Genomic DNA, 21,338 nt, shown 5'->3' with positions numbered 1-21,338 from the left:
AACCTGAGGTACCACTTTAGCTAATGGGGCCTCCCGCTGCCGCCACGCGATTTCTGTTCTCATCCTGAGGTAAAGTTCTTAACCCGAGGTACTATTTCTGGGTTAGCGGAGTCTGTAACCTGAAGCGTCTGTAACCCGAGGTACCACTGTAGTTAAACGATGGAATTTGCCTACACAAGTAGTAGTGATGGCCACTGACTTTTTTTAAAAAAAGGGGGGGTCAGAGAAATTCACGGAGGACAAGACTGTATTGTCGCTCCAAGATCAGAAGGCAGCATTTCTCACAAGCAGGAGAGAGCGCTACTGAACAAGTCCTTGCAGCCGAAGAGCTATAACTGGAACCTCAATCGTACCAACTTAGCTGCGATTCCTTCATTGCAGGGGGTTGAACTATAGATCACCCTTGGGGAACCTCTCACCCTTAACGTTCCGTGACTCTCAAGGCGCCGTGAATTTTCAGCAGGGACCACACATTCCATAGAAACCAGGCGAAATGCGAATGTGCGCACCTGTTGCGCTCAGGTTCCAATTGTGGGCTTTCCCCAGAGACGTTTAGTTGGCCATTGTGAGAACAGGATGCTGGACTATTGCTTTGTCCCGCAGTCAGGCTCTTATGTAGCCGCATTCCCACCAAAAAGGGCAGGGGTGGATTTGAACCAGGAGCAGGGGACCTGTAGCCCTCCTGATGTTGTTGGACTTCCAGCTTCTGCCCTGCTGGACCCCTGGCTATGCTGGCTGTGGATGGTGGCAACCCAAGAACATCTGGATGGGCCACAGCTGTTGGGAAGGACCGCAGCTGAAGGATGGTGCATCTGTTTTGTGGGCCCTCTGGTTCCATCACCAGCATCTCCAGGCAGGGCAGGGAGTGTCCCCAGTCCGAGACCCTGGAGAATCGCCACCACTAAGAAAGTTGGGGTTCCCCTCTCCTGATCTGAAGCAAGGGCCCATCAGCACAGCTTTGCACCTCTGAAGGGGGCAGGCCAGGTGACCCAGGCTGAGAAGCCCCAAAAGTAAGGCTGCACAAAGGTGAAATAGCCAAGAGCTTGACCTGGCATGTATTTGGCTCAAATCTCCCTTTGGCCACAGACTCACCAGGTGGGAGCCTCACATGAGGCGTTTGGTGAAGAGGCCAACAACGAAGCAGCTTTTACACAAACCTGCCTTGCTTGTGCTTTATGGGCACTGAGGCTCGGGCGAAGTGACGCTCCTGTTATTTTTGCATTTTATAGTTGAAATTTGTACTTGTAAACTGTCCCAAGGAATTCTGTGAGTGGACAGTATTCTGTCAAGACTGGAAATGAAGGAATAGCTGCCGGGAGTGTAATTGGGAGGGGAAGATTACAGTGGGATAAGGACTTTTCCAAGGCTTTTGCACCCTGCTGAACCTGCCCCCAACCTCCAAAACACACATTTTATTTTCCCTAGGGAAGTATGCAAGTCTTGTTAATATTTTCCTTGTAAGAGAAGATAAGAACACTGGTGAAACAGGCCAAAGCCCCGTCTAGCGCAGCATCCTGTCCTGACATTGGCCAACCAGCTGCCCCGATGGGAAGCTCACAAACAGGATCTAAGTGCGACAGCAGTTTTCCCACCTGCAATGGCTTGTAGCCATTGCTAGGCTTATCAATGAGTTTCTCTAATCCTCTTTTAAAGCTACCTGATACTGTGGGAGCAAATTCTATGGTCGAAACTATGCCCTGCAGAAAGAAGGGCTTTCGTTTGTCTTTCCTGAATCCTCCAGCATATTCAGCTTCATCGGAGGCTCCCTGCTCTTCCCAGCAGGCATAGGGGGGCACAAAGAAGCTGGAAGGTGGGGCAGTTTTCAGTGGGGAAATGGCACAAGAAGAAAAGACCAAGGACCTCCCCCCCCCCGCCCCATGCTGGTCTTCTGCTTCAAACTGCAGCCTCAGAGGCTGAATTTCTTAAAACCAAATGGCTGTCCCCCCCAAAAAAAGAAGCACAGGACACGTTGCTCCTCCTATCAGGCAGGCAAAACCAGCCACTGGGCACAACTTGGTAATTCACCCAAAGACTGCAAAAAACACGCATATATTTCCTCTCCCCTGTGTTTAATTAGAACAGGCAGTCTAAAAATGGACTGTTTCTGACTCTGAACTTTGGAAGGGGGGGAAATCATAATATTTGTATTTAAATATTACAAATTCTTCCAATGATTGTGCTGAGGGGAAATACTGGAGACTGCTTCTTTTCCCGTTTTCTCCCATTAATTTCCACACAGAACACTTTCAGGGCATTTTGGGGGAGGGGGGGGTGGATGAGCATTTTAAATATTTGCCCAGCATATCTTTTAAAACCTTTTCAGTTGCTTCCAATTTACTCACCTACGGCAAAAAAAGAAGAGCCCGCCCACGTCTTGAAACAAATTAAGAAGAGTCCTTAAGACCAAATCCCACTTCCAACAACAAAAGGTTTAATGCTTCTAGCATCTGAGGTTCCATTTAGTCTGCATACACACCATATATTTAAAGCACACGGCCTTCCCCAAAGGATCCTGCGAGTTTACAAAGCTGAAATTCCCAGCACCTTTAGACAACAGTTCCCATGATTCTTTGGGGGGAAGCCATGTTGGTGCATAGACAGCCTTGGGTATGATAGGTCATCATGGGATTTTGGAGTTGGAAGGCACCGCAGAGACCATACAGCCCCAACCCAGTGCTCAGCACATGACCCGCAATACAGGGTGCAACTCAATCCTGCCAGGCTCTCCTTACATACCTCCAGCCGGTGAAGCCCAGCACTGCGCACAGCAGTCTGGTTCCACTCTCCAAAGAGTTCCTGCCATTACGAAACTTCTCCTAATGCTCCTAAGCAGGTCTCTGCTTCTCGGCAATTACTAACTGGTTGCAGCTCTGCCCTCCGTCGCTGTGGATTTGTCTATAATTTCCTTTTAAAGCTGTCCCTCTCTAATTCCGTAAGAAGGTGTGCGGTGTCAAAAAGTACTTTTCTGGGCACCTCAGGGGTTGAAGACATAATAAGAAGAGCCTTTGCAAAACAAAATGTTACAATTTTATTAGAATATCGACAGAATTTTTTAAAATAAAAAAGGAAGAAAAAACCAAGAGGGATGAGACTTGGCAGGCCCTAATTTAGCAGCCAAAAGGGGCCCAAAATACCCAGTCGGGGTGCTCTTCCTCAAACAGTCTTGTGGGTGGTGTAACCGACAGAGTCAACCTGGACCCCTCATAAGTTTGTGGCAAGGAAGTGCATTTTGGGCTAGTAAACATCTGGCACATAATGCTAGAGCAGGGGTGGTGAACCTGTACCTCACCAGATGTTGCTGAATGAAAAAGCTCACTGGCCCGGAAAGCCTCGGGTTCCCTGCCCCTGTGATGAGGCAATAGGACAAGCCCATCCTTTCCTTGGCACCTGTGTTTTACAAGGAGCAACAGTGCTGGGTGTCTCTGGGGCCAGCTTCCCACAGCTGCTGGCTGCTGAAATATGGTAACTGTGATGACACAACAGGCCTTCCTCTAACCCTGGTGGCAGTGGGGAGGCGTATTCCACGTTGGCTGGTGAATCGTTGGCACGCAGGCGCACCCACAGCCTCCCACTGATTCAAGGCAGAGGTCCTGATGTGCAGTACAACTGAGCCAAAGTCTTGCTCAAGGCAGGGCCCAAGTTCCTGAAGCAAAAGAGGAAGGAAGAGAGCAAAAGGACAGAGGTTAGGAGAGCCAACAGCAGGACAATTGTCAAGGCAACGGGGCTCTCCGAGGTTCAGGCTACAGGGTTGGACCCTCAGGGTGTGGTTAAGACCGACCAACCCCTCCCTCGGTACTTTTTCTGGCCTCGTTTCCCAAAATCCCACAGTGAAAACCCCGTTCTAGGCTGCTGACTCTCTTCTCTGCTAGATCTCTGTCCGTTGCCTGAGCTCCCAAACCCACATCCTGTGTGGTTCTTGCACAAGATGCCTTTTGCACGCCGAAGCTGGGGAGGGGAGGGGAAACATGCAGCTCTGTTGCTCACCTCTGCAGTTTGCCGCATTTGACATCGCTCAGCAGCTGCTCTTGGCACTGTGGCGTTGGGCAAGAGGCGTAAGCAGCCAGGAGGCTGAAGGGAAAGAGAGAAAGCGGGAGAAGGGGGTCATGGATGGCAAACCGAAACCCATTCAGATGGCTTACAGCAGGGATGGGGAACTTGAGGGCCTCTGGACGGTGCTGGACTACAACTCCCACCACCCCTCACGACTGGTCATGTTGGCTGGGGCTGATGGGAGGTGGAGTCTAACAGCCTTTGTATGCCCTGGCTCAGAGCAAGGAAGCCTGCCTTGTGCTAGGCCAGGCTTATTTTGTCCTACTCTGATTGGCAGAAGCTTTCCAGGGTCTCGGGAGGTAAGAGGTACTTCCCCAACCCCTGCCACCTGAATCTGGGGGAGGGGGGACACGAAAGAGGTACACAGAAGTATGCATGGATAGAGGGAATGCCTCTCTTGTAATACAGTGGTACCTCTGGTTAAGAACTTAATTCGTTCTGGAGGTCTGTTCTTAACCGGAAGCACCACTTTAGCTAATGGGGCCTCCTGCTGCCGCGCCGCTGGAGCACAATTTTTGCTCTCATCCTGAAGCAAAGTTCTTAACCCGAGGTAGTATTTCTGGGTTAGAAGAGTCTGTAACCTGAAGCGTATGTAACCTGAAGTGTCTGTAACCCAAAGTACCACTGTACTAGGGATCAGCCCAGCTGCATTGTGGGAGATTCAGGAATGGCAAAAGAAAGGCTTTCTTTACGCAGTGCATAGTTCAACTGCGGAACCAGCTCCCACAAGAAGTAGTGATGGCCACCCCCTTGGATGGCATTAGGTGGTAGGCTGCTTCAAGGAGGAGAAGGCTATCAATAGTTATGAGTTGTAGCGGCTATATTGTACCCTCCAGGATCTGAGGCAGCCTGGGAAACACAAGTGAGAAGAGTGCTGTTGAGCTCAGCTCCTTCTTTAGGGCTCCCCATTGGGGCATCTGGTGAGAATAGGATGCTTGATGGGCCTTTGGGCTGACCCAGATGGGCTCCTAGGTTTCTATATTAAGCTAGGCCAGGGTTTCCCAAACTTGGGTCTCCGGCTGCTTTTAGACTACAATTCCCACCATCCCTGACCACTGGTCCTGCTAGCTGAGGATGATGGGAGTTGTAGTCCAGCTGGGGACCCAAGTTTGGGAAATGCTGAGCTAGGCAATGCAGTAGAGGACAGCCTCCTCCACCACCCTAACCAGCCAATGACCTTGTGTCTTTCATAACCTGTCTCCGCACCTAGCTGGTGTTTTGTATCTCTCCAGGATGGCAGCTGCCTTGTCTCCACTGATGCCGCTGATCTGCATGAGTTGCCGCGCAAAGACCTCACTCACTGTTTGGGCCTGGGAGAGGGAGGGGTAAGAGAGTTGATAATAATAGTAATAGTAATAGTAGTAGTAGTTGTTGTAGTAGTAACAATAATTTTGTTATTTATACCCCGGCCATCTGGCTGGGTTTCCCCAGCCACTCTGGGCGGCTCCCAACAGAATATTAAAAACACGATAAAACATCAAACATATAAAACTTCCCTAAACAGGGCTGCCTTCAGATGTCTTCTAAAAGTCAGGTGATAGTTTATTTCCTTGACATCTGATGGGAAGCCACTACCGAGAAGGCCCTCTGCCTGGTTCCCTGTAATCTCACTTCTCAGAGGGAACCGCCAAAAGGTCCTTGGAGCTGGACCTCAGGGTCTGGGCTGATCAAGAAAGGCGCCCCTACCTTCAATTTGCTCTACACACACACACACTGGTTAAAAGAAGAAAGAAAGCAAGAGAGAAAAGGGAAGAATAGCAAGCACCCTTTCAGGACTGTTGGCGGCGCAAACAAGAGAGAACTTTGCAAATCAAACCCGCGAGGAGAGAAGATGAGGGGGAGACACGGCAGTGGCCTTTAACCACATGAGGAGTCATAGGATTGCAGAGTTGGAAGGGGGCATGGGGATCATCTAGTCCAACCCCCTGCAGTGCAGGAATCTTTTGCCCTAACGTGGGGCTCGAACCCACAGCCCTGAGATTAAGAGTCTCGTGCTCTGCCGACTGAGCTATCATTGAAGTATGTGGAGTACATTAGAAACTACCTTGTTCTTCATGGCCCCTTCGTTAAACTCAGCAAAGGTCAGAAGCCGGCAGGGGCCAGCGCTGGGCTGCAGAGGGCGCACCTGCTCCAGTTCCTCCTTGGTACAGCTCAGAAGGGTTTTGTCCTAGGGAAGACAAAGGAGGAACAGTCCTTAGCAGCTACAGGGCTCACAACCTTGTTCTCCTCCACTCTCCCCTTTCAGACTCACAGCACCACCTTTTCCTCCTTCTCCCTGCCTCCAGCGCCCTCGTATGGATGGCCAGCTTTTTCATTATAAACTCGCCAAACATTTGTTTCAGTCCTGGAAAACCCAAGTAAGCTCAGGCGAGCAAAGAACTTCTATTTCATTCACGCGACAGCTAAATGGGCTTGCCTGCTGAAGTTGTTGCTGGATTAAAAGGAACAGAGAAATCTCTGTTTTACTGAGTCGCATCAATGGTCCTCTTAGCCCTACTTTGTCTACAAACTTGGGCCTCCAGCTGTTTTTGGACTACAGCTCCCATCATCCTTGACCACTGGTCCTGCTAGCTAGGGATGATGGGAGTTGTAGTCCAAAAACAGCAGGCAACCCAAGTTTGGAAAAGCCTGCCTACACCAACCTTGGACTTACAACTCCCATCATCCCTGGCTAGCAGGCCCAGTGATCAGGGATGATGGGAGTTGTAGTCTAAAAAATATCTGGGGGCCCAAAGTTTACACCAGCAGCAGTGGATTTTCAGGGTTTAAGGCAGGGTGCTCTCTCGTAGTCCTGCTGTAGGGATTGAACCTGGGACCTTCTCCATGCAAATAATGTCCTCTGTCAATAAACTATGAGGGTTTCAGACAGGGTCTTCCTTTCCCAGCCCTACCCAGAGATGCTGGAGACTGAACCTGGGGACATCTGTGTGCTCAACCACTGAGCTATGACCCTTCCTTGAAATAAACCTTAATATGACGAGGTTTCACCAGTTAACTGAATCTCTGTAGAACAGATCAATCATTCTAAAAGGGGTGGTGGTGGACAAACCAGCCTCATCTTTGCTTCCTGGTGATGCACAAGTACCTTGTTGGTCATTGACCGTATTAAATATATTTGATTTTGATGCACAAGTACATGTGGAGGCCGATGCTCCCTCCCAAAAGAGGTACAACCTACCTGTGTGATTCCAAACGCTTGCATTTTAAAAAATCTGACCATTAACTGAGTGGAGGTTGTTGTTTTTAACTGCCACTCAGAAAGGTATTTAAAAGCAATTAATATAACCTTAGCCAATTTAACATTGTGCACCGATTATCTGTATGCTGGAGGCTAGGCCTAGGCCTGGATAAATAAGATCCAATCACAACAATAAATCAGTAATAGGAAGTGTTCCTGAGCAGATGCAGAGTGCTGCGAACACAGCACTAAGTGACTCCCAACCAGTCTTGGCACATCTTGGGAGAAAAGAAGCAGGGCAAGAGCTTAAGTCAAATCTTTTAAAACCAAAGGATAAAAATACACAGAAGAGGCAGGCAGTTACAGCAGAGAAACAAACTAAATGTGCCACTCTCCTGGGTGAGCAGCCCCCCCCCCATTTCACCCCGCTCCAAACTCGCCTCGTACAGTCTGGTCAGCTGACGCGTCATCAGGGTCAAATACGCTGCGGATTCCCGTAGGTCCCGAGTGCGTTTAACAAAGAAGCCATCCACCACCTGGGAAAGACAACGGTTATCTTTTAAAAATAAAATAAAAATAAAAATCAATTTTTATTTGTTTTCACAATCCAGTAAAATAGTATCTATAACAGAGAGAATTGAAAAGACAAGAAAGAAAGCAAAAAAGGAAAGGGGAGGGGAAAGAACAAAGGGGTAAGAAATGTTAGAAAACTTCTGGTTTTCCGTCTGCCAGTTACATTAAAGGTAAAGGTAAAGGACCCCTGACAGTTAAGTCCAGTCACAGAAGACTCTGGGGTTGCAGCGCTCATCTCGTTTTATTGGCTGAGGGAGCCGGCCTACAGCTTCCGGGTCATGTGGCCAGCATGACTAAGCGAATCAGAGCAGCTCATGGAAACGCCGTTTACCTTCCTGCCAGAGGTAAACGGTGCACTTTTGCACTGCTAGGTTGGCAGGAGCAGGGACCGAGCAACGGGAGCTCACCCCGTCACGGGGATTCGAACTGCTGACCTTCTGATCGGCAAGTTCTAGGCTCAGTGGTTTAGATCACAGCGCCACCCACGTCCTGGCCAGTAACATTAGAAAAAGGTTATTTGAGACATTTGGTCCATCCTCTCTGCTTTCTGTTAAACCATATTGGAAAGACGACGGTTATCACGGCTGCTGGAAGCTGCCAGTCCCCTTCCCAGGTGCAGGCAGCTAAAGCCTTCCCTAACCCCCCAAATATGCAACCCTGAAGCGGTTGCCATGGCAGGGGACAAGTTAGGGATGGAGGCAGGATCCAGGGTGGCTGAGTGCTGGCAGAGCCTGGGGGAAGCATGCACAGCGGCAGCCCTACCTGGGCTTGAGGTAACACAGCCAGGTAGACTGAAGTACCGACTCTCCTAGGGAGCCCCTACCTGGGTGTTGGTCATCGCTTGCTGGAGAGTCTTTTCGGGCAAGCTGAGGTGTTGTGCGGAGCCCGATTCTTCCACCAGGTAGATGGGGTGAGAAATGCCACATTGCCGCAGACGGAACTAGGAAGAAGTGAGCAGTTAGTTATGAGCTGGGGGTGCTGCAGGTGTGGGAGTGGAGAAGCCTTCAGAGCTCTCCAAGTGCATGCTCTCTCTCTCTCACACACAAAACGACTGCTTTCCAGGGCTCTCGACACATGCTCAGAGGAACTCTCATCTAGTGCAATCACTTTCTGAAATGTTGCAGAGTGGCAGAGGGGGAGGGAAGGGAAGCAGGACATCTCCCTCTTGCTCTGCTGAGCAACCAGCTCCCTTGGGCTCTCCTCCTCCCTAAGTGCCACTGAGCAATGGCCGTTCCATCAGGCTGTGGAGCAGAGAAGGCAAGCGGGACTATTCCTTCAGCTGTGATGGGACAGCTACTGCCTGTGGCTCTCATCGCGGTCCCTGAGCCACGACCATTGCATCAGACTGCCTGATCCCAGTCCCTTCCCTTCACGGGGCTCCAGGCGACTACTCTCCCCACCCAGACACAGCGCAGCACCTTCTGCTCACGAAAGCGGCCGTCAATGATGCTGCTGCACAGGTCCGGCATCCGTTTCCGTTCTACCACGTAGTCCAGCACCAGCTCCCGAGCGGCAGGTGGCTGTGGCTGTCCTGGAAAACGAAAGAAGGGGGAGGAGGGCGACTGTTTAAAAGAACGTCGATTTAGCCTCAACCTGGTGAACCAAGGGAGAGATACAACCAGAGCCTCCTCCCACAGCGCCAATCAGCCAGCAATGCCAGCCACCAGAGGAATACAGAGCTCTCCAGGACTTCAGGCCCCCTACTTGAAGAATGGTGCAAAGTGAATGTGGGACCCTCTGCAAGCAAGTAAGATCACTCCTTGGCAGCAAATTCCACTGTCGAACAGCTCTTACTGTCAGGAAGTTCTTCCTAATGTTTAGGTGGAATCTTCTTTCTTGTAGTTTGGATCCATTGCTCTGTGTCCGCTTCTCTGGAGCAGCAGAAAACAACCTTTCTCCCTCCTCTATGTGACATCCTTTTATATATTTGAACATGGCTATAATATCACCCCTTAACCTCCTCTTCTCCAGGCTAAACATGCCCAGCTCCCTTAGCCGTTCCAGACCTTTGACCATTTTGGTTGCCCTCCATCTGCCCCCGAGCCACAGCCTTTTCCCGAAGCATTGGCTGAGTTACTCAAGCTCATCTTGCTTGGGGGGGGGGTGGCGGGTTTGGATGATGAGATGACCCTCAGGTTCTGTGATTCAACGAAAGGCAACTTTCTAGACTTTAAAGCTTTTTCAAAATGGGTAATGCCCAGAGGCTCCAGCTTGGGCCCAAGACTGAGGGGGGCCCAGTGTCACATGACGTGTCTTGTGACGTCACGTGCACACATCGTCGAGAGGGGGCCAAGGGCTTGGCCCAGTGCCACTCAGCACCAATGGCTGCAGCTCCTCCACTCTCATGCTCAGGAGGAGCCTGTCACTGATGCTGCACCGTGTTTGGCCAAGGAATTGGCGCCTATGCTAATGCCCATCTTAGCCTCTGGCAGTAGAAGGAAAGGGTAGGTAGGTGGAATTGTAATGATCAGAGGACTGTCACCCTGCCTCTGTCCTTTCACCACCTGCCCCTTAGCTCCTGAGAGGAGGTGTGGAACTGCAGAGGGAGCGCTGAGAGGCCTACATGGTCACATGGATGGAGTTGGAAGGGGACCAGAGCAATTCCTCCCCTTCCCGCATCCTTGGTGCAGTTGTAGGTAATTGAAAAGGTGTTCAAGGTACCAGACCCTGTTTTCCTAAGGAGGTCATCACAGGGAAGCAAGGGCACCAGGGCACGAACCTCCCTGGGTGACCCTGGGAGAGTCACTGCCTCTCAGGCTAACCTACCTCACAGGGTTATATGCGGAGGGGAGAGAACCATGTACGTCAGCTTGAGCTTCTTGGAGGAAAAAGTATTGGAGGATAAATGTAAAAAAATAGATAAACTGACACGGGCTATCAGTGAAGTGGCAGGTTCAGAGGGAAGGCAAAATCCTGAGACGCTTTTCCAATGGACCCTCCTATCGCATGGCCCAAACCACCCACCCCACTCACCTGCTGCAGGTAAGACTCTCTCCCTGGCCACCCAGAGGAAGTCCCCGATGTGAAGCTTCCGGATGCTGAAGGGAACATTGTGGCGCTGGAGCTCACTCACCAAATCTTGCTTCCGGGACGTGGGGCCACTAAAGGGGAAATAGGGGGGGTGGTGGAGCTCTTTAGAGCACATTTACACTGCCAAGAACAACAGCAACAAATCAGAGAAGTGGCTATCCTGAGATGATAATCCTGGTTTCAACTGAACTCTTCCCTTTAAAAAAAATTACAGCTACATTTTATTGTTTTTATCACAAAGGCACTACAAAATTGACGGACGTAACACAAGCTTATCTCGTCCTAATGATAAACGTAATTTGTTATCCAAAATATGATTTTCTGATCTACATAGGCAAGGAGACAGCTTCTACTGTCTTCATCTGCTCTGTCAAACGCTGGTTATTTGCTGGTTATTAAGATCCACTTTTGCAGCACCAGAAACCCTCCGATCGGCACCTATACCTTGCATGGTTTCTAGAAGCTTCCTGACAGGCCCAGCGAGCCAGATCTGTATTTCCCAACACCCCCATGGGCCAACTTTGACAGGTGGGCAGGACCACACACCTGCCAATCATCAGGTGACACTAGATGATGTATGGATAGGTGGGTGGTCCTAGCCACCTGTCTAAGTTGACCTGGGGAGGTGGAGTGGGGGCAAGAGTAGCCAAAGAAGCAGCACCAAGCAGGACTGATCTCTCACTCATCAGCTGATGAACAAAGAGTTCAGCCCTGGTTCCTGCAGGGGACTGAGCAGGATTTCACCCGCTGACGGGGAGGAGATCTTGCTGCTTTGGCTGTGGGTGGCAGTTACCAGAAAGGGAACCAAAGCATGTAAGCCCATGCAGAATCAAACCCCACCCATTAGCTGTCACCACCTGCCCACCAGAGTGACGGCTGATTGACAGATTGGCGTGGTTTGGGGAAATTAGCCTCACAGGCCAGATTGGGCCATTTTTGCCAGTGGGCTGGGGGATGCCCACCCCTGCTGCTAGGCAGTCAAAGCATACTCCTGTCACGCAAACTCTTGGCTGGTTCCTCTGCTGCTCTGTTTTTTACATGTCCAAACTGGAACCAAATTGGGAAAGGGGCATTTATTCTGGGTAAATTAATCCAGACATATGTGTTCTGGAGAGTGCCCCATCCCCTACATGTCAGAAACAGAGTCCCCACATCCATGTGTGTGTGTGTGTGCTTCACTCCTGCAGCTGCCACTCACCCCGTGGTCTCAATGAAATCCACACAGAGGATAACATCAAAGTTCCCAGGGTGAAAAGAAAACTGGGGTTTTAAGAGCCCTGCCCTTGGCTCTCTGCAGCTTGACCTGAAAAACCAGCAAATTTATTTCGTTATTACATTTTAACGTGTGTTATCTATCTATCTATCTATCTATCTATCTATCTATCTATCTATCTATCTATCTATCATCTATCTTAATTGCTTCCTACATAAAAATTCTCTTAGCAACTTATAGAACTTTATTTGTAGAGTTTATTTGCTGCCCTTCAGCTGAAAAGGCCCCCAAGGCAGCTCCCAAAGGTTCAAAAAGAGCTTTTTAAAAGATAACAAGTATAACAACAACAAAATACGCCAATACATTACAATAAAAAATGTAACAAAAACCCATATAACAAATCCAGCAAAACAACAGCAAAAAAAAAACCCTTTGACAGCAAAATCAACAAGTCATCCTAACGTGGGTTCACAAAATTAAAACAACAAAGCATTAAAAGTGCAATATTTAGCAGCTTACATTTTGTTCCTTCTAGCAGATGATGATACCATAAAATACAAATTATATAACCCAGCAAGATCCTATCTGGTGGAGTGAGCTGTGCGCTGCTCCAGCAGGGAGTGGATTCCACGGTCCTGATAACAGAGACAGGTCTCTGCCTTTCCCTTCCTTCCTTCCTTGTTCCTTGGATGTTCTGCCGGCAACGTGTGCCGGAGGACAGGGCTGGCATACCACCCAAAATTTTTGGGGTATGGGGCGGTGGTGCTGATTGGGAATCAAGAGGCAGCTCATGGGCAGAATTTGAAACAAAAGCAAACATGCTTGGCCAGGACAGAACACAGCCTGCACACTAAGCCTCACCTGGGGCAGCTTCACTGCCTCTGCTACTCCCCTCCCCGAGAGCAGAAAAGTAGCTGCTCAGGAAGGAGGCTACTTACCTGGGCGAGGCATCCCTGTCCGAAGATTGCTTGCTTTCATCATCTCCCTCCAAAAGAAGCAAGGGGTCTCCAGCATCAGCTGCCTCAGCTGCCAGCGAGTTGGAGTCCTTGTCCTTTGGCTCATTCAAAGCTGCCAGCTCCCGGGCTAAGGTGAGCCCTGCGTCTGTCAGAGAGTATCTGCCGGAGCAGAGGAGGGTGAGTCAAAATGGCCTCCACCCGGCCTCCCAGCCTCTCTCCCATCTGGTTGATGTTTCCAGAGTTAAAAGGCTGCTGCGCTTCAGCTTTCACTAGGCAGGTTCCCAATCCTCGGCAGGTTCATACAGTTGGATCGGAGCCTGTAAGCCAGGCATAGGCAAACTCGGCCCTTCAGATGTTTTGGGACTACAACTCCCATCATCCCTAGATAACAGGACCAGTGGTCAGGGATGGTGGGAATTGTAGTCTCAAAACATCTGGAGGGCTGAGTTTGCCTATGCCTGCTGTAAGCAAATGTGTGGCTCATGCTAAAAGCTTGCACACCTCACTCCAATACAAGCTATGTGCTATCTATGGATTCTCCCTTACCTCCCAGGGAGCTGGTGCAACATCTTTACCTGGCTGGGATATTGGTCTTGAGGACCAACTCCTTGCGAAGCAGAGTGCTGATTGCAGACCAGGCAGTGTTCTTACTCCCAGGATCAGCCTGTTGGGAGAAGCAGAAGCAGCAACAACAATATACATAATCTCAGGAGAGAAAATGTCCTGCTGCAGCAGAACTTTCCCCTTCTTCCCACCAACCCTGCTGATTTTTTTTTTAATGTATTCTAACATTTCCTGCAAACTGGTATCCGCATTATTGCGAGTGCAGGGTCATAAGGCAGACTAAGATATTCCGTAACCAGATTATCACTCCAACAGGGCTCCTCCAAATGGCCTGTTTATTGCGCATTCATTCAGATTTCCTTGTGTAAAACTGAAATGGTGTTAAACTAGGTTCGGTCATAACTGAGAACTCATTCCTACCTCTTTGCGGAGAGGTTAAATGGCAATGGTCATTCGCCCTACCATATTTTTCGCTGTATAAGACGCACTTTTCCCCTCCTAAAAAGTAAGGGGAAATGTGTGTGCATCTTATGGAGCGAATGCAGGCTGCGCAGCTATCCCTGAAGCCAGGAGAGTGAGAGGGATCGGTGTGCACTGATCCCTCTTGCTCTCCTGGCTTCAGTGATAGCCTCCCAAAGCCTCCTGAGCAGAGTGGGAGTGCTCCCGCTCTGCTCAGGAAGCTTTGCGTTGCTTTTGCTGAAGCCAGGAGAGCAAGAGGGATAGATCCCTCTTGCTTTCCTGGCTTCGCTGGAAAGCCGCTGCGCAGCTTTCCCTCTCTGCGCAGCGCCCCTTCAGTGAAGCGGCAGGAGAAACGGAGCCCCATCCATTTCTCCTCCCACTTTGCTGGAGAGGTGCTGAGCAGAGAGGGAGGGAACATTTTTTTTCTTGTTCTCCTCCTCTAGAACTAGGTGCGTCTTATGGTCGGGTGCGTCTTATAGAGCGAAAAATACGGTCATTTGCTTGCAGGGTTTTATACGTCTTCCCATTAAGCGTTCATCCCTCCCCCATTTTTCCATGCATTTCCTCATCACTTTTCTAACCACAAAAGGTCAGCTTTTGAATCTTAAAAGAGTGGATTGTTGTACGAGGGTGACAAAGGGTTCTAATCCATTTCAATTGCACAAACATAAACTTCTGGGACACACTGGAATCCCTCCTGCAAAACAGTTAAGAGTTTGGAGGTATCCAAAGATTTTCTTAATTCATCAATCAATCTATATACAGTGGTGCCCCGCAAGACGAATGACTCGCAAGACGAAAAACTTGCTAGACGAAAGGGTTTTGCGGTTTTTGAGCTGCTTCGCAAGACGAATTTCCCTATGGGCTTGCTTCGCAAGACAAAAACGTCTTGCAAGTTTGTTTCCTTTTTCTTAACACCGTTAATACAGTTGCGACTTGACTTCGAGGAGCAACTCATAGAACGTGGTGTGGTAGCCTTTTTTGAGGTTTTTGGTGATTTTTGAAGCTTTTCCAAAACTTTTCCGACACCGTGCTTCGCAAGACGAAAAATTCGCTAGACGAGGAAGACACAAGACCTACCCACCTTGGAAGAATGGCAGATGAAGGTGATTGACTACATGGGATTGGCAGAAATGACTGGCAGAATCCGAGACCAGGGAAAAGAGACGGCGGAAGAAGATTGGAAGAAATTTAAGAATTATCTTAAGAAACATTGCAAAATTAATGTGTGATAGAATGATGTGGCTTTAGAAACTAAACGGAGTACAGTGGTAAAGATTAAGTTAAAAGAAAAGAAAGGTTGACAATTAGATAAAATTAAGGGTGAAGATTTGCTGAACTAAATATTTGAAATGGGAATGCAGAAAGGGGAGGTATGAGGAGGTCGGTGAAGTAAGTTTTAAGAAAATAAGGTTTTGAAATTATACTTGTTCTTTTTTGTTTGTGTTTGTGTGTATTGTTTTGTTTGATATAATTTGTAAAACTTCAATAAATATCTTTAAAAAAGAAAAAAGAAAAATTCGCTAGACGAAAAAACTCATTGAACGAATTAATTTCGTCTTGCGAGGCACCACTGTAAGTTTCTTGTTCTAGCCAAAGTGACAACAGAACCAATAAAATAATACAGATCATACAGGAACTCACAAGAAAAAAAGATTTCTCACACAGCGGCTGAGCTGCTCTCTGTAATTCCGGCTTTGTCAGGAAACCCCGGGAGTGAGGATTCTGGAAGAAGGGTCAAAAAGGCAGGATAGATTTTACATTTCCTCCCAGGATTCCCACCTCTTAACACTGCCCCACCTTTGCTGACTTCTTAAAGAGGATTCCAAAACAAAAGCCACTCCCACAATCCTCCAATGTTCAGGTCTTCATCATGCACCTGGGGTTTCCCCACAAGCCTTCCGGGAAAGGTGGGCTCTAGGTTCTCCCCCTCCCCAAATGTTATGTTTTTGAGCTTACTGTATTCTGCATCAGCTGTTATCTTACCACACTGTCCTGGTACAGAGCCACCAAAATGGCAAAGGCTCCAGAACGGGGATCTGGGAAGTACCTCCGGCCACGCTGGCGTGATACTGGTTGCTTCTTCTGAAAAAGGAAAACCAGGTGTGTCTTCTTCAGGGACTCCACCAGTCTTAAGAACATATGAACACAAGGAAAAGCCCTGCTAGGTCAGGCCAGAAGGGGCCCATCTAGCCCAGCATCCTGTTCTCAGTAGTCATTCAGGTGCCTCAATAGGAAGGCCGCAAGCAGGACCTGAGCACAATAGCTTAGTTGGAAGAGCCGAGGCTGCGTGGGAGGGACTTTCCTAAGGTGGCGGGGGGGGGGGGGGACGGGGACGACGACTCTAGGCTTGGAGGCCAAATGTGACACTCCAGGTCTGTCTCTCTGGCCCTCAGGGCTCTCCCCAGGCCACACCCCTCCCCAGCCCAGCTGAAAGCTTTGAGGTTTTTCCCCCTGGCCAGAACGTGGCCTTGAACTCTGATAATGAGAGTCGGTGGAAGAAGATTGGAAGAAATTTAAAGATTATCTACAGAAATACTGCAAAATTAATGAATGTTAGAATGATGCTGGATTAAAGTTAAGTGGTTTTTAGCAGCAATATTATAAAGGAATATGTAAAAATGGATTGTTAACAGGTGATAACCTAAAGTTATAATATATTATGATAACAGATCAAGATAAAATCAAAGAAGGAAAGGATTTGCTGAATTAACTAATTGAACTGGAATACAAAAAGGGAGGTGTGAGGAGGTCAGGGAAACAAGTAAATGAAAGATAAGATATGGAAAGACTGATTTGTTTTTAACTGTTTTTACTTTGTATTTTCATTTTCATTTTCGTTTTTTTCTTTTACTTTTTTCTCTTATTTTTGTAATATGCTGAAACTTTAATAAATATCTTTTTTTTAAAAATGAACTCTGATAATGTTTCTCACTTGCCTAGATAAAAGATAGGGAGATGTGGGGGGGGGGTATAAAAACTAGCATTCTGTACAAAAGTAAAAATTATTTGTTGCTCCGTCTACTTTCGCCTCTGGCCCCACCCACCACCAACATGTGCCCCCTGCCAGGTGGACCAGAAAGGAACCCGGCTCTCCATTGAAAAAGGTTCCCCATCACTAGCCCAAAGTGACTTGGTAAGCATGTGACAGAAGCAAGAGTTAAACCAGGGACTTCCTGATTCATAGCTAGTTCTCAATGCCTTCTATGGGATAAAAGTGGAAAATTGGGGTGGGAGGTGGGGGAACTGACCCAATACTGTTCCATGTTTTCATGAGCAAACCAGGCCGTCTACCTTCCCTGACGGCTTCCCTGCCAGCCACAATGCCTCTTTTCAAAATTTGATGAAAGGTCTTTTATGTTGCAAGGCCTTTGACCATTCGGGGAGGAGCAGAGAGCGCGCTTTGTAGGAGAGCATTTTGGTGGGCGGGCTAAGAAGCGAAATGGATAAATGTGCTTTCGGCACCATCCACTGGGAAAGCTGCCTGCCCCAGGACCCATGGAAATATGAAAGGCAGCTGTGCGTGGCCACTACATGATCCTCAGCCACACCTCTCAGAGGTGCGGCATAGCAATGTGGCAATCAAACTTTTTTTGCGGGGGGGGGGGGGCAGGACAGCAAAGAACCAGAAGGCAGTAGCTTTTAAAGCTTGCACCATGTGGTTTAAATTGCACAACACAAGCTGTCAAGTTACACAGGACTCCATTTCAGGCCAGTGTTCAAGCAAATGATGAATAGATGAATGTTTACTTCTTCTGGTTGACAGCAAGAATGGGTATTAATCCATCCATGAAGCTGTAGCCCAAGAGGGAGTGAGAAACTCAGGCTTGGAAGCCAAATGTGTTCCTCTGAGCCTCTCCCTAAGCAACACCCTATTTATCTATCTATTTAGAAAATTTATATACTGTACTGCTGAATTATGACAGCATCTAAGGGGTGTGCAAGAAACTCACCAATACAGTAAGTAAATCAGAATTCAGTCAAAATCCCAGCTGAAATGTCTTCAGTACGTGCTGGACATTCAGCAGAGAGGGGGCCTGCCTGATCTCAAATGGGAGGGAGGTCCTCAAAATCTGAGTCACAATGCTGAATGCACAGCTCCTGGTGGATTTGAGGTGGGCATCCAAGCCATGCGGGGGGTGGGGGAGCACTAACAGTGACTCTACTGAAGACATCAATGACGAGGAAGGGATCAGGCGGTCCTTAAGGTATCCTGGACCCCCTTGTAAATTAAAACCAGAACCATGGGTGCTTTGTGCTGGAATGTGTCTTTAAACTTTAATAATGTCTCTTACTTGCCTGGTGGAGGATGGAGAAGAGTGTGGGTGTATTTACAGTATATAGAAAACACTAACTTTTGCATGGCTGAAATGCAGCCTGCTGTACAAAGGTTAGGAGCGATGCCCATTTGTCCTCCCGCTTTTGACTCTAGCACCACCCGCTTGTGCCTCTGGCTGCACCTACCACTGCTGGTTGCCAAGGAGAGAAGGCTTGAAAAGGTTCCCCAACCCTTGTTCTAGTCTATGACCTGCACCATCATTCAATGAATGTTTGGCAGCCCATTCTGATGATAATGCACATGTTGCATTCTCACCTTTAAGCGGTTGGGACAGGCATGGATGAGCAGACTTGGGTAATCTGCCAGCGCAGCAGTGGCTGGGACGATTCATGGGGAAAGATCACAGCATCGTCACCCTACCCCAAATCCACTCAGCCCCACTCCAAGAGACGGGAAGAGGAAAAGAGGGGAAGTGGGCTGCCTCTTGAATTTAGGAGGAACTCGCCCAGGCAGAGAGAGTTGAGACATGGCCATACTAATAGTTCAATTGCTTGTAAGGGCAAGGTATTTACACGGACCTTTAAGCGCTGTCCTTTGTTTTGATCTGGCTCTGTGGCACAGAGGGCAGGCTGGAGCGCTTGATCCTTCTGAGAAGAAGCTGTGGCATGCAGACCTGGAATTCACAGTATAAACTCTGTTTAATAGATGTTTAGTGGAGACTAATGAAATTCCACAGCTGAGACCAATGAAGGAGATTTGCTCATATGTGCACTTCTCTCTTCCCCCTGCCCCCCCCCCCCGAGGGAGAGGGAGAGACAGAGAAAGAGAGAGGGGGCAAAAGAGCAAGCAGCCGTGAATGCATGAAAAGACTAAGCTTTCCAAATGCCAACGTCCTGCTTAGCTTTTGTTCGTTTAATGAAATGTTACCAGTTTTCAAGTTTACATTTCACCATAGCCATAAGGACTAGAAACCTGTGCAGCTTTAGTGATAAATGAACACCCCCAAGGCCCAACCTAGATGATGCCAATTCCCATGCTGCCCTGTTTATATCAGCCCTAAACAGCCTTAGACTACAATCCAATATGCAGCTACCTGGGAGTTAAGTGTGGGGCTGGCTTCTTCATAGACATACACAGGATTGCACTGTGAGGCCTGCCTGAATCCATTGGAATTTCCCCTCGTCACCTGACACCCTCCTTTTTATTCCATCCCTCTGATGTGCAGGAGTCGGCTACCCAAAGCACAACATTCACTCTGCCAGCATGTAAATGTGGAACTTCCTTCCAGGGGATACTCACCAGGCTCCTCCTTGAATATGACTTAAGTGGCAAGAGAAGACTCTACTTGTTTCAGAGGGAAGAGCCAAAACACAGTGGAAGAGTACTTTCTTTGCATACAGAAAATCTCAAGAGTCAATCCCTGGCATCTTCAGGTAGGACTGTATGAAACTCTGGAGAGCTTTTGCAAACCACTGTGGGCAAGCAATACTGTGCTACATGGACAGGCAGTCTGACTCAGTATAAACCAGCCTCCTATGTTTCTATTTAAACCAGCCCTTTATTCAGTACCATGAGGACTGGAACCTTACTTTCTATTTAAGGAACAGACTCGAGCACACACTGGACCTTTACACGGCTGCCTCACCACTCACCTGTCAACACTGTGCCATCCTGGGCTTGGCAGTGTCTCTCCAGCCGCTCGTCTAGCTGGCGGCAGATGTGCTCACCAAAGTACTGGAGGATCCGAGCCTCACGCCCGCTGCGCAAAGGGAGTGGGTATTTGCAGAGAGAGCTCAGCGCCTGAACACAAGGAAGAGGATTTATTGTTTTGATAGTAAGGAGAGGTGCACATGGTTTCCCCTGTCTCTTCACTTTGACTAACAAGGAGAGCAGTTCAGGCTGGGGCCACAACCACTCTGTGAAATTTGAACTAACCCATACATATTCTCTTTGGTCAGTTCATAGTTGCTGATACTTAGGGCTGGGTCCAGACTTCAATTTCAACCCGATACTCACTTTATTTGGGAGTAAGATTTCAGTGGGGCTTATTTCTCAGTATACAGTATATGTACAGGATTGCTTTGTAAGTGATACTTAGAAGATACATATTGAAATTAGTAACTAACATGGGTGGACTCCAAGTCAAGATCTTACCCATCATTTATGCATGTTTATCGATCCTGCTTGTTCAGCCAAAAACAGAGCTCCCTTAGCAGCTTTACTCATAGGTCCCTGCCCGAAGGCTTATAATTTTAAGGCATAGCACTAGAGGTAAATGTATTGGGAGAGAGGAGGAAACAAACAATTTCAGATGCAAGTTATCCTAATGACCAGCTGGGAGAAAAGTCCAAGAAGTTTAATATTATGTGTTAGCATTATATTACTACATTATAAACTGGGTACTGAGGGGAATCCAACGAGCGCGAAGGGGGATATGGGCGGAGCAAAACACCCGGAGGGCGTGGCCTGTCACTAGAGGGCGTGGCTTACCCGTTCATAGGCGCGTTGGCTCCTGAGGCGCCCGCGCTCGGCGGCCTGATCGCGCCACTCCTGGAGCCAGCGCGTAAATAAGGGGTTCGGGCCCCCCTGAGTGGGCTTCGGCATCTTCCGAAGGTGCCGGAAAGTATCTCTTTTCTCTTTGACCCGGAACTCGACGGGGAGATGAAGCGGGGAAGGCAGAGCGGCCTGCCAGGCAGCGACTGCGCACGCGCACTTCGCCCCCTAGAGGCCGACGGGCGGAACCGTAGACGCATGAAAAGGGAAGAGCGGTCGCTTCCGCGTTCCCGCTCTCAACCAGCCTTCTCTCCAGAGGCGAAAGTGAGAGAGGCGCCTGGGCAGGTCTAAAATGACAGCCGCTTTGCCCGCGAGTCGGTGGGGCAGGATGAGTCTCCCGTAGGCAACTGAGCGCTGGATTTGGCTCTGGGGAAGGTAAAAAGAAATACGACTCGCCTTTGCTCACAAAAGCCAACCAGACCCACCTGAGCCTCCCACCAGTAAGCATCGCAGACCTGTGAAGCCCCTCCTGCAATAGGGCAT

The 21,338-nt window shown here is 48.7% G+C and overlaps 1 protein-coding gene across 1 annotated transcript; it reads right to left on the bottom strand.

Moving 5' to 3' along the window:
• Positions 1–3,004: 3,004 nt before the first annotated feature.
• On the bottom strand, positions 3,005–20,926 carry MUS81 (MUS81 structure-specific endonuclease subunit). The gene is made up of 16 exons (XM_081174105.1): positions 20,793–20,926; positions 19,955–20,102; positions 18,881–18,975; positions 16,010–16,108; positions 15,668–15,748; positions 13,576–13,664; positions 12,983–13,159; positions 12,030–12,134; positions 10,775–10,902; positions 9,220–9,332; positions 8,625–8,741; positions 7,669–7,764; positions 6,095–6,217; positions 5,257–5,360; positions 3,985–4,068; positions 3,005–3,643 (listed from the first exon to the last, which is right to left on the bottom strand). The coding sequence occupies exons 1-16, from the start codon at positions 20,904–20,906 to the stop codon at positions 3,577–3,579; spliced, it is 1,740 nt and encodes a 579-aa protein (XP_081030231.1). The 5' UTR covers positions 20,907–20,926; the 3' UTR covers positions 3,005–3,576.
• Positions 20,927–21,338: the final 412 nt, after the last annotated feature.

Source organism: Podarcis bocagei, assembly GCF_964188305.1.
Source record: "Podarcis bocagei genome assembly, chromosome: 16".
In the NCBI taxonomy this organism is placed as follows: Eukaryota; Metazoa; Chordata; class Lepidosauria; order Squamata; family Lacertidae; genus Podarcis; species Podarcis bocagei.
Note: the sequence above shows the minus strand (reverse complement) of the source record. Positions and strands in the feature narration are given on the sequence as shown.

Bases quoted from the DNA above. Each gene is read 5' to 3' on its own strand.
- MUS81 (XM_081174105.1), bottom strand. From the start codon at position 20,906: ATGCCGAAGCCCACTCAGGGGGGCCCGAACCCCTTATTTACGCGCTGG. The intron at 8,742-9,219 runs GTGCTGCGCTGT...ACTTCTTCCTAG, and splicing joins GCCGCTTTCGTGAGCAGAAG to TTCCGTCTGCGGCAATGTGG. The intron at 4,069-5,256 runs GTGCGGAGACAG...CTTTCCCTTCAG, and splicing joins AGATACAAAACACCAGCTAG to CCTCCTGGCTGCTTACGCCT.